Source organism: Podarcis raffonei, chromosome 15 (genome assembly GCF_027172205.1).
Source record: "Podarcis raffonei isolate rPodRaf1 chromosome 15, rPodRaf1.pri, whole genome shotgun sequence".
In the NCBI taxonomy this organism is placed as follows: Eukaryota; Metazoa; Chordata; class Lepidosauria; order Squamata; family Lacertidae; genus Podarcis; species Podarcis raffonei.
Window position 1 is genome coordinate 41,952,153 of NC_070616.1, and position 13,280 is coordinate 41,965,432.

The window sequence follows — 13,280 nt, forward strand, 5'->3', positions numbered from 1 at the left end:
AAGACAATAGTTAAAAATAGAGAACTTGTCATGTGTAATTCTTACTTAATGAACAGAAAGACAGAACATCTACAACATTGCCACAGGGAATTTCCCACATTCCTGTAATCCCTAATTCATAGACAATGCCAGTAAGAGTTCTTTGCTCACTATTGTTCATCCTGTCTAATATTTAGGCAATATTTTTAAAATGCTTGCCGTTCTGCTTTATACATTTGCTGGAAGCTGTCATAAAAACTTTGTCAGCAAATCAGGCATACCCTATGGCTTTAGTAAGATAGACTTCATCATTCATTCCAGAGATGCCAGGAATTGAACCAAGGATTTTTAGCATGCTAAACATGTCTTCTGTCCCTAAGCTATACTCTCTCCCCATGACCTACCATCAGAAACAATGGCAAGACAATCCGTGAGAATCTGTGGTGGAGGAACCACGGTATCCAAGCCTGCCACAGCAAAAGTTGGCATCTGCATGGTTTTTCCAGTGCTTACTTGTTCTGCTCTGTTCCAATTCCCTCCCATTGATTCCTATTAAAGGGGAAAGCACAAGGCCACAATTGTGTTGTTCCACCTTCAATGGGACTTCATTGGGACGCAGGTGGCGCTGTGGGTTAAACCACTAAGCCTAGGACTTGCCGATCAGAAGGTCGGCGGTTCGAATCCCCGCAACGGGGTGAGCTCCCGTTGCTCAGTCCCAGCTCCTGCCAACCTAGCATTTTGAAAGCACGTCAAAGTGCAAGTAGATAAATAGGTACTGCTTCAGCGGGAAGGTAAATGGCGTTTCCGTGCACTGCTCTGGTTCGCTAGTAGCGGCTTAGTCATGCTGGCCACATGACCCAGAAGCTGTCTGCGGACAAACGGCGGCTCCCTTGGCCAGTAGAGCAAGATGAGTGCGCAACCCCAGAGTCGTCCGCAACTGGACTTAACAGTCAGGGGTCCCTTTACCTTTAACCTTTACCTTCATTGCTGGATGCAGAAACATTACAGGGAGAGCATAGTTATGCTCAGGTCCTCATGCATCATCCCCATAAGAAATCTGGCTGGCCACCATGACAACAGGATGGTAGGGGGGTGCATCAGGTGAAATGGGAAGTGCCTCCCTGCCTTGCCACCCCACCCCCACCAAAGCATCCCTTACTTGGTTGCAAAGCAGCAGCAGTGGCAGGTTCTAGCCCCAATGCCAGCACCAGTTCTATGCTAGTGGCAGAGGTGGCAACCAACCTAGCACAGTCAAACCTTGGTTCCCAAACGGATCCGTTCTCAAACATTTCAGCTCCCAAAACCTGCAATAAGTGTTCTGGTTTTTGAACGTTCCTCAAAACTCAAATGGCCAAAGCGGCTTCCGCTTGAGTGCAAGAAGCTCTTGCAACCAATCAGAAGCTGCGCCTCGGTTGCCAAAAGTTTCAGAAGCTGAATGGTCTTCCGGAATGGATTACATTTGACAACCAAGGTTTGACTGTAGTTCAAAAGCATACCAGTGCAAGTAGATAAATAGGTACTGCTGTGGCGGGAAGGTAAATGGCATTTCTGTGCACTCTGGCTTCCGCCACAGTGTTCCGTTGCTCCAGAAGTGGTTGAGTCATGCTGGCCACATGAAACAGAAAGCTGTCTGTGGACAAACGCCAGCTCCCTTGGCCTGAAAGTGAGATGAGTGCCACACTGCTTAGTGACCTTTGACTGGCCTTAACCATCCAGGGGTCCTTTACTTTTACCTTAGAGGCGGCAGGACATGCACAGCGCCCATAGGGGCACCACCACAGGGGCTTCCGCCACCCAAGGCAGCAGCTTTACCCTGCCTCATGAGTGTGCCCGCCCACATGGATGACCTTGGCCTCATCCAGCATAGCTCTCCTTATGTTGAGCTGGGATATTTTTTAAGGGGAGGGATGTTTGGGAGAGTAGTTTCTGTTATTATTATTTTGTAACTTTTATATTATTTTTTGTAACTTTAATATTATTGTTTTTGTAACTTTATTTTAGATGTCTTGCATTTATTTTAGATATTTTGTATTTTTATTTTAGATTATGATTTATGTGGAAATTGTTTCACTTTGTATTTTTTTATTGTTTATGACTATTTTTGTTATGTTTGCAATTACGTAATTTTTTCATGTTGTAAGCTGCCTTGAGAATAGCTTGGACTGTGGAAAAGCAGAAAACAAATAAAATAATGTATGTATATTCTTAAGTATTAATGCCAGCTCCAGGGTGATGTATTCATTCCTTGTTGTAGGTGTTGCCAGGGAAAGAAATCCTGTGGAGATGCTCCTTCAGGTATACTGAAGGTATATCTAGGGCTTTAAAGGTCAGCACCAACACTCTGAATTGTGCTGGGAAATGTACTGGGAGCCAGTGTAGGTCTTGTACACATTACAGTGGTACCTTGGTTTGCGAACTTAATTCGTTCTGGAAGTCCTTTCTGAAAACAAAACTGTTCTTAAACCGAGGCACGCTTTCCCTAATGAGGCCTCCCGTCGCTGGTGCCCTTCCACCGTTTGGCTTCCGTTCTTAGACCAAGGTAAAGTTTGCAAACTGGGATACTACTTCCAGTTTTGCGGAGTTCATAAACCGAACAGTTCGTAAACAGGGCTGTTCTTAAACCGAGGTACTACTGTATCACGGCCTAGGACCTTCGTACCTATGGGACCACCTCTCCTGGTATGTCCCATGGAGGACGTTAAGGTCCATATATAGCAACACCCTGGTGGTCCCGGGCCCTAAGGAAGTTTGATTAGCTTCAACCAGAGCCAGGGCCTTTTCAACTCTGGCTCCGACCTGGTGGAATGCTCTGTCTCATGAGACCAGGGCCCTGCGGGATCTGATCTCTTTCTGCAGGGCCTGTAAGACAGAGTTGTTCCGCCTGGCCTTTGGCTTGGAGTCAATTTGATTCCCTCCCCCTCTTTCTTTTTCCTTTCTCCTCCTGTAATGAGACTGCATTTTAACTGTTTTAATGTTTTAATGTTGTATTTTAATCTGTTTTTAAGTTGTATTCATTCAACTCATTTTTATTATTGGTTGTTAGCCGCCCTGAGCACGGGCTCGGCTGGGGAGGGCAGGGTATAAATAAAATTTATTATTATTATTATTATTATTATTATTATTATTATTATTATTACTACTACTACTACTACTACTTGGCTAGAGAGCTGCATTGCAAAATTCCAATAAGTGCAAACTGCAATGGATAGCTGTGTTTTGGCATGAATATTGTTTTGGAAATGGCTGAGGTCTGCAATACCTCAAGGACCACCTCTACCCATATAAGCCAGCCACTGTCTTCTGAGGTCCTTCTGTGTGTACCTCCTCCACAAGAGGTCCGGAGGGGGGCAACATGAAAATGGGCCTTTCCTGCAGTGGCTCCCCATTTGTGGAATGCTCTCCCCAGGAAGTTTTGTCTGGCACCTTCATTATACATCTTCTCATCACTCAAGTGCCCTGAATTAAGTGGGACATCAGACCTCCTCCACCTCCAGAGTGGTTGGGGCAACCACCACTGCTGTTGTGGCTGACCTCCACTGCCGCCATATTCTCATCAGCACATTTGGAAGCACACTTCTGGACGCAGGTGCACCTCTTCTGGTGGCTACAGAGAAGCCAAGCAGGCCGCAAGAAGACCAAGCCCTAGCTGTGGCAGCAGTGGCGGAGGAGAAAGAGCCAGCTAAGGTAAGGCCGTGGTGAGAGGAGGCACCCAGGGCGAAGCGCCCCCACCACACACCCCTTTGTACGCCCCTGTCGATCAGGCCTTTGGCTGATTTTTATTCTAACTATTTATTTGTCCTTTTATTTTTGTATTTTTATCTTTTGGACCCCCCAAGATCTTTGGATGAAGGGCAGTATATAAATTTAATAAAAAAAATTAAATAAAAATAAGTAGATTCACCTTTAATTGGAAATTGAATTGGATTTCTCCCCCAACCCTAGGTGAGGGAGATCCGCTCTATCCTATAGCTGCTGAAATGCCTCCCCAGGAGGCACAGGATTATACCCTAAATGCAGTTAAATAAAATCTGGTTTGATTTTGACCATATAATAGTTTATATTAAAAAAAAAAACCTTTTTAGTGTATTGTTAGAGTTGTTCATTGTAGGAAACATGACAGTGAACACAAGGCTAAAAACAACCAGTTTCACATGCTAGAAACAGGAACTGCTAGAACATGCAGTTAGTTATTTATTCTCAGGGAACTTGACACAGTGACTGCTTTTGTGCCTATAACTGAGTAACTCGTTATCATGGTCCAAGGAAAGCATCTGGAATAACCTGTAAAACATCTGCTGTAAGGGATGCCTACTGAAGTATAACCTTTGGAAATGAATATCTCCATTTTCTTAAGGCATGTGACTCAAGCAGCTCCATGCCTTTTTTCTCTGGGAATTCTAGACGGTTCAGGTGATACCCATCAACCTCTGAGCAGGACAAATGTTTCTTTTATGAGAAAAGGTTTGTTCCAGATAGTTACACAAATTAGAGTAATTTGATAGGGGATAGGGAAATAACCATATGAGTTGGCAAGGGGCTTCATTTATGGGGGAAAGGTGAGCAAGTGTGGGAGGTGATAGAGGTGTACAAGATTATGTCTGGTGTGTAGGAGACATTCCCCTCCGTCTCTCATAATATTAGAACCATCCAATGAAGCCAAACATTGGAAAGTTAGTCACACAGTCTTGACAGTCTTGTGGCTCAGTATAGATCATTTTAGGTCTAACTCTGTATACAGAGCATTTCTAGGCACTCTCTCATGCAGGTCTTAGAAAGATCCAAAGCTACTTCGTTTCAGCAAGGTTGTTCCATTGTGTACCTTGAGATCATTTGTCTGCGGCCATGTGCTTCCTGTGTTTCCTCCTGTTACGTACATATGTTCACTTCATCAATGGCTTAGAACAGCTCTCAGCTAGTTCTACTTGAAGGCAAACATTTGAGGCAATAACTCTGTTGTAGTCAGACCTATACTTAGTGCGCACTAATCTCTAATCCTTTTGTGGTGTGAATTGTAAATCTGTATTTATGTTTGCTCAGCAGTGGCACCTGCTGAAATCAAACATAAGAACATAAGAAGAGCCCTCCTGAATCAAACTAAAGATCCATCTAGTCCAGAGTCCTCTGGGAAGTTCACAAGCAGGACTTATTAAAGGCAATAGGAACATAGGAAGGCAGGACATGAAGCCCACAAGATACAGTGGTACCTTGGGTTACAGACGCTTCAGGTTACAGACGCTTCAGGTTAAAGACTCCGCTAACCCAGAAATACAGTCATTTCTCAGGTTACAGCTGCTTCAGGTTACAGACTCTGCTAACCCAGAAATAGTACCTCAGGTTAAGAACTTTGCTTCAGGATGAGAACAGAAATCGTGCTCTGGCGGCGCGGTGGCAGCGGGAGGCCCCATTAGCTAAAGTGGTACCTCAGGTTAAGAACAGTTTCAGGTTAAGAACCGACCTCCGGAACAAATTAAGTTCTTAACCCGAGGTATCACTGTACACATTTTCAGAAATGGGATCTTTTCCCCCAGAGAAAAACAGTAGTAAAAATTACACTTGAAGGAGATCTCAGCCAGAAGAAACCTATACTGACCTAGTTTGCACATACCATTAAGCCATGGTTTGTTTAACAAACTACGTGTTGACTATGAGTTGTCCCACAGAGGCTGGATCTAGACACATCAAAGAAGCGATTGAGTTAAACGCGTTGTAAACTCATACAGGGAAATCTGGTAGGGAAAGACAGGACTCCACAGTGCCATCTAGTGTTGCAGTGTTATATCAGAAATGCAACGCATATAAAACACTTTTTCTTCACCAATCTAGCTGAGTCCAGATTTTAAAAAAATGACTTTTGCTTTGCAGCTTGGTGACCATCCAAACCATGATTAAAGAAAGGCGCTGATTTCACATGTGACACAGTTAAATCAAATGCTGGTATGCCACTAACATTGACTCAGAGTAGGCTCATTTACATCAATGTACCAAAGTTTTGAATGAGTATTAATTTCAATAGGTCTGCTCTGAGTAAAAGTTAATTGACTAGAACCCAAGATTTGTAAGTCAACAACAAACACTTCAGGATTCTTGGCAGTAAACAAACCATAGTTAAGCCAGCCAGCAGAAGTCTCACATAACACTAAATCATGTCTATTAAACCATACTTTAACAAACCATGGCTTAGCATTATGTGTGAGCCAAAGGGTACTTACGAGGGAGAAGGGAGGAATTGGAAAGACAATGAGAGCCAGTGCAAATTCAAGGTCTTTGGGTTCAGCTTCTGGTGTGCAAATGGCTTCTTTGTTGCATTGCAAGACCTTTGTAGTAAATTGAATGATGCTGCAACCCTCTACATACTTACCTGGAAGTAAGCCCCATTAAAGTCAGTCGTGCTTATTTCTGAATAGACATGCCTAGGATTGTATTGCTATTGACTCAGCAATTTCATGCAGATGCACATCAAGGCATTTTTATTGAGCTTCTGCAATGTGGAGTTTAAAAGACAAACACAAGCTGGCATGTACCCACAGTTCACATCAAAGAAGATTAAAAATGTTTTCTCACAGAAATTAAAATTAAGCAGTACCAAATACAGTGCTGATTATGAGTAAGATATTGTGTGCCAATACCTGCTCTCAAACAGAGCTGGGTCAAAACTGTTCTAAATCTAATGTTGATAACAGAGAGAAACATCACAGACAGCAAGCAAATGATAAAAGATGTTGGTTACACTGGCTTTCAAACAAATGTGCTGTTACAGCTCATAACTCCATAGCTATTTGGAAGAACAGAAGATCAGTCCACTGAGAACACAGCTGACTGCAAACCGTCTCTGAGAGAAACTAACAAGTTCTGGGGAAGGGCAGGCAATCAAAGCGGAGGGACTGTGGGACATTCTGTTCAGGTTACAAGCCGTTCTTCCCACCAAACTTGCCTTCCTGGAGGTCAACAATACGGCTACACAAGATCTGCAGAATGAACCCTCAGACATGCCATTCGCCCACACACTGATACCATTTCAAAGCACAGAATCACAGAGTTCAAAGGGATCTCAGAGCTCATCTAGTTCAACCCACTGTTAATACAGGAAATCCACTGCTACAATAGCCATCTATCTGCCAACTAAAAAAACCAGGGAGTCCATCATTTTCCAAGGCAATCTGTTCCACTGTAAAATGCTCATGCCATCAGGAGGTCCTTCCTAATGTCTAGCTTAGTGGTGTCCAAACTTTTTTCAAAGAGGGCCAGATTTGATGAAGTGAAGGGCCGTGGGGGACGACCAAAGGGCCAACAAAGTTATTCACTTTTTTTAGGATTGAAGTTGTTGGGCTTTTTTTAGGGTTGGAGTTGTTGAGCTTTTTTAAGATTTTACCCCAGGAAATAAACTGCCACAGGGGCTGGATTAAACTGACCGGCGGGCTGGATTAGGCCACCGAAATGGACTTTGGACATGCTTGGCCTAACTAAAATCCCCTTTCTTATAATTTTAACCTATTGGTCCAGTCCTACCCTTTGTAGCAACAGAAAACAGAAATGCTGCATCACCTGCATGAGATGCTTTCAAATGTTCACTGGCGTCCACATGGGAACAATGCGCACACACCCCACAGCCATCATTAAAGCACTAGCCACAAAACACAAATTACATGCAACATTTTAGGTTGTGAACCGCCCTGAGATCTACAGGTATATCTGTGTTTATGTTTGCTCAGATATACAATCAATCAATCAAACAAACAAACAAACAAACAAACAATGGCACACAGAAGTTACATGTAAGGAGAATTCCACCACACACCGGGTGCACCATGATAACATCTTTGGGCTTTCTCATCGTGCCAAGTGATAAAAGAGAACTGCAGCATACATCAAATGCAGAAATATGACAAAAATGAATGGTCAGCTGCATCCGCTCAGCAGTAGTGTCAAGTGAGGACATAAAAACAGCATCTGTCAAAGGAGCAACCAGCTGAGAGGGGTGGTGCTGTGTACGTGCCCCCCCCCCACTAGCAGGGCTGCTGGGCAGACTGGGAGGGAGTGGGAGAGTGATGAAAATGAGGTGCAAAAATGAGGTGATCCATCCATCCCTGGTCTAGACTCAGTGGATCCTCATGCATTTGCAAGCCACCTTTCTTTGAGAGTCTCTTATAGCCATGCACCCCAACCCGCCCCTCTCATGACATTTACAAGGAGATGCTCTGGCCTTTACCTCAACATCTGGGCTTGTTGTAATTTCTCTGCCATCAGGGGAGAAATGGGTCTCAGTGTAGTCTTTGGAAAGAAGATCCCTGCAAAGAATACAATGGGTTTGTTATTCAAGATGAAAATTAAGTTGGGCCAGAGATAATTGCATAATAAGCCTACAATTATATTTCCCCAATGGCATTGTATGTCTATTTTTAGATTCAGAGTAGGATATCAAAGGGGAGGGGAGGCACTTAAGCTTCTCCACGGTACATATTTTTAAACAAAAGGAAAGGGGATCAAGAGTGTTTACAAAGCACACAAATCTTGATTCCTTTGATTAAGGGGCTGCCAACTGGGGAGGGGGCGGTCATGGGCAAATTTGCAAACTGAAGGAACAGTTGTTGACACCACACACACACACACACACACACCACAACCAAGAACATGCCACAATCTAGGCCCCACCTGCACTCTGCATTTAAAGCAGTACCATGCACCTTTAAACAGCCATGGCTTGCCACAAAGAATACCAGGAAGTATAGCTCGTTAAGGGTGCTGAGAGTTGTTAAGAAACCCTTATTACCCCCACAGAACTACAATTCCCAGAATGGTTTAATATTCAATCCCTCTTCCCAGAGAACTCAGTGAGGGGCATAGGGGCCTCCTACCAACTCTCAGCTGTCTTAACAAACTACAGTGAGGGAACCACAACTGTTTCAAGTGACATGATACTGCTTTAAATGTATAGTGCAGGTAGGACCAGTTTCACTGGGTCTGCCTACTGCCAAGGAATACCTCTGAAGGCACATAAGTGCTCACACGCACCATGGGGGAGATGATCCTATCATAGGAAGAGAAAAAGTGTGTGTATGTGTGTGTGTGTGTGTGTGTGTCTTCCATCCGTCATGGAACCCAGAGTGGTGTTCATGTTGCTCCCAGGCTCTAACCAGTCCCAGACCTGCTTCGCCTCAGCAAAGAGAAAAGTGAATTTCCTTTCACAATGGTACCTCGGTTTTCAAATGTAATCCATTCCAGAAGACCGTTCGACTTCCAAAACGTTTGAAAACCGAGGCACAAAGGGCGGTCTGCAAATTTAATTGAGAAAATTGAGAAACACTCAGCATAAGCCGTTCAACTTAGAGGTGCGTTTGAAAACGGAAGCTTTTACTTCCGGGTTTTCGGTGTTCGAAAACTGAAACATTCGTCTTCCGAGATGCTCAAAACCAAGGAACCACTGTATTTCCACAAAAAGTCTGGACCTATTTGTCTACAATTTGGCAAACTTAATCCACTCTGGAGGTACTCTGGCTCCTAGATTTAATCTATTTTGGCTTCAAGGGGAAAGAGCTGTTATTTTATTCCCCATTACAGTGGTACCTCTGGTTGCGGACGGGATCCGTTCCAGAGCTCTGCTCGGATCCCGAAGTTTCTGCAACTGGAGGGTTCGCTTCTGTGCATGCGGTGGCAGGCTGCTTCTGCGCATGCGCGCAGCACGGTAGAGCACTTCTAGGCATGCATGCACAGCGAAACACTTCCGGGGTTGCTGCTTTCGCAACCTGAAGTTTACGCTACCCGAGGGTAATGTAAGCCGAGGTGCTACTGTATAAAAAATGGGAGAAGTAGAGAGCTTTGTTTTACACAGGATGTGAAATGCAAGTCGAGGGAGTACAAAGAGAGGCTCAGAAATCAACTGGAATTTTTTTAAATGCACAAATGCAAAGCGAATCTCGGGGCCTGTGCACACTCCTAACATTTATCAGTTATATGTAGTGGAAAAACTGATTGCAGGTGGTTCCTCTTTAGCAGAGCAAATCAGGCTGTTACCACAGGTCATTAGTGCAGGTGGGAAATAATTTCATTTTAATGCATGCCTACTGTCCAGTACTGAAACAAGCTGTTAAAAAGAAAACCCACCCCAGGCCCGGCCAGTAGCAGGGAGGAGGAGAGACAGAGAGACAAACCTGTTGAGCTGGTTAGTTATTATGCAGAAACTGGCCAAGTGGCAATTCTATTGAAGATTATCTTTATTAATATCTTGATTTATAGTTCAAGCTGAGCACTCCTCACCCTTAACAAGACTAAAACGCTATGCTACCAGTGGATCAGTTTAAAAGAAAAATATCTGGAATATTTCTTGGCCATTTCCTCTTATGCCTTGCCTGTATAATATATCAACTCAGATGCAGGGTTAACATTTTTAAAAGGCTCTTAGAAAACAATATGCAAATTGCTAGGGCTTCTATAGACAAGGCTGAAGTGTAGGTGGGTTCAAGCATGACCCGAGCCCTGGGTTCAGCTCAAAAGAATTTATTGAAGCAGCAGGAACAAGAATGACAAACAGGGGCACCCAACCCAGTATATAGACACCTTAAGCCGGCCCAGGCAACACCTGTGATAGGTCGCCTTATGCTGCGACTAGCGAATCACAACATTGGCCCTATCACAGCAGGGATTGGCTGCCTGCCAGCTACCAGCAAATACCATTGGAGCGCTTTAGAATCCTTCCTGTCTTTTGTTATGCAGCTGGAGCTCCGGAGCTCCTGGAGGCATCAAGGTCTAGGCCTGCAATGGCATGCATGCAGCATGGGTTTGGCCTACAATGCATGCATAACAAGGCCACATGTGCAGGTTTAAATCCTGACCACGCTGAGTGAGGTAGAGGGCATTTGTGTGTTGGAACTCAGTCAAAAGCACATTTTTATTTTACAAAATTATATACCACTGTGACATAAAGATACATCACAGTGGTTTACAATTGAAAAACAAAACAATAAAATCATAAAAAGTTAAAAAGTTAAAACAACTTAAAAGCAAAAAGGAATTTTAAAAAATAAGAGGCTGTCAGCTCAGGCAGACCAAAGGCCTATCTAGTCCTTTTAAAACTGTCCAAGGTGGCTGGCATCAGTACATTTTGCAGCTGTGAGTTCGATTGTTAAGCACTGTGTGAATAAGCACTTAGTCCTGAATCTTCCACCATTCGGCTCCATTGGATGATCCTGAGCTCTAGAGAGACTCGCACAGTCTACCTTTTTATTTATTTATTTTTAAAAAGTGGAATCCCCATGATCCATCTGTATTTTAAATGCATAAAGCAAGAAGAAATCTTGGAATCTTAAGGAATAATTAGAAAAAGACCACAGAACTTGGGAACACACCACTAGTAAGAGAGTGGTGCGGAAGAAACTCCAGGAGTTTGGAAATATTTATTTTGGGGTAGTCTTGTTTCAGAATACTTCTTTGGGGGCATGTTTTGTTTAACTGTTTCCAGACATCACTGCAGGCTGGCCCAGTAAGACAAATGGGGCGCTGTCTCACCAAGCTCTCACTTGCCAAACTCCTCATTTACAGCCAGCTCATGGGGTGGCCTGACTGTCACCTTCCTCCTTTGTCACAGGGTTGCCCTTGTAGAATACAACAGGAAGGAGGATGGGAGCAAACCCAGAATTAGTTGATTCTGCCTGTCATTCGCTCTGGCTCCACCTGTTGTCATCTACTTTGCCTTCTGCTCTACCAGTCCCGATGGGCAACAGGAATGTATGGCCTGGGGCAGTGGGGGTGCTTACCTAACTTCCCAGCAGCTGGGTCACCTACAGGTATGTTTACCAGGAAAGAGAGAGGGAGCGTTGAGATGGGGGGAGGTGTGGTTTAAGTGCACTGTTGAGCATTGTGGTCCTGGCTGGTGGGCAGGGCCGTAGCTAGGGGGTGGTGAGGGGCACAGGCGATGGGGGGAGGGCACAAAATCAGCTTAAAAATATGGCCATAAATATAAATATTGATTATTAAAGGTAAAGGGACCCCTGATCGTTAGTTTCTGTTGCGGACGACTCTGGGGTTGTGGCACTCGTCTCGCTTTATTGGCCGAGGGAGCTGGTGTTTGTCTGCAGACAGTTTTTCTGGGTCATGTGGCCAGTATAACTAAGCCGCTTCTGACGAACCAGAGCAGCGCGCAGAAACGCCGTTTACCTTCCCGCCGGAGTGGTACCTATTTATCTACTTGCACTCTGACATGCTTTCGAACTGCCAGGTTGGCAGGAAAATATTGATTATTACCTCATAATACATGGTTTTTAATAGAGGGTGAATTGAATGGGTGGAGAGGGTGTTGGAGGAGAGGCGGAAAGAAGAGCTAATTTGTCCAGCCAGGGCTGGGGGGCGCAATCTGGACGGTGTTCTTTGCAAGAATTTCAGCAACCAGCAAGTGGTGACTTCCATTGGAAACTGGTCAGTATTTCACAAAAGAAAGCATATTGTTGCATAAAATTTGCATGTGCTTTGTGTCATATGGGAACACATTCACCCCTCCATGTTGCTTCTATATGTTAAGAAAGAAAGAAAGAAAGAAAGAAAGAAAGAAAGAAAGAAAGAAAGAAGAGACCCAAAGTTGCACTGGGTCTATGTATCTTATACTGTAGAAGCATTTCCATATCTCTTCCAATGTCTAACTTAACCCTGACTGTGACTGAGGCCTCTCCCAAACATAATAACCGTGGGGAAAGAATATCACCACATTAATGTGCTCCTTATAACCTCCATTATTTTCTGCCATGTTGTCACCTTGAATATGTTGAGAAAACTGCAGTTCTAACTTAAGGTTACCAGATTTTTTCCCCAGTGAATCCGGGGACACTTTTCAACTTCAATGGATTTTGTATGGGGACTGATTTGTAAATCTGGGGACGTCAGGTAACCTTATTCTAACTTACTTGTTTCTTTCGAGGTGAAGGACCACCTTCTCGCCATTCACTCTCATTTCATAGTCTGCAGCATCTTCATACTTGGCCTGCATTTGAAAAGTGTGGATGAGCAGCTGTTGATTAGAGGTGGGGGGTTTTGCAGGGGACAGGCAAACAAAGGAAAACTGCTATAGCATCACAACAACTGCTAATAAATACTGCTGCATTAAAGACCTCGTCCCAAGTCACTCATTTACGTCTTGAAGGCCACAGTAAGGCCTCAGATCCGGGAAGATACAATTTCAATTACTACTAATTACCACCTCAATTGCTACTTCCCCAACCTGTAAACCTGAGGCCCATTGTGCACATTTGTACACACATCTTTTTTTAAAAAAAATGCTTTTGTCTCTGGATTAGTGCAGTAGCAAACATGAACCAAAC

General features: G+C 44.0%; 1 protein-coding gene across 1 annotated transcript in view; it reads right to left on the minus strand.

The window, feature by feature from the left end:
* Positions 1–13,280, minus strand: part of ADAM28 (ADAM metallopeptidase domain 28) — a 76,080-nt gene that overhangs the window by 39,865 nt on the left and 22,935 nt on the right. Inside the window, exons 3-4 of the mRNA XM_053366739.1 lie at positions 12,867–12,943; positions 8,186–8,264 (exon numbers count right to left, since the gene is read on the minus strand). Of these exons, the coding sequence (XP_053222714.1) occupies positions 8,186–8,264; positions 12,867–12,943 (156 nt within the window). The remainder of the gene's footprint in view (positions 1–8,185; positions 8,265–12,866; positions 12,944–13,280) is intronic.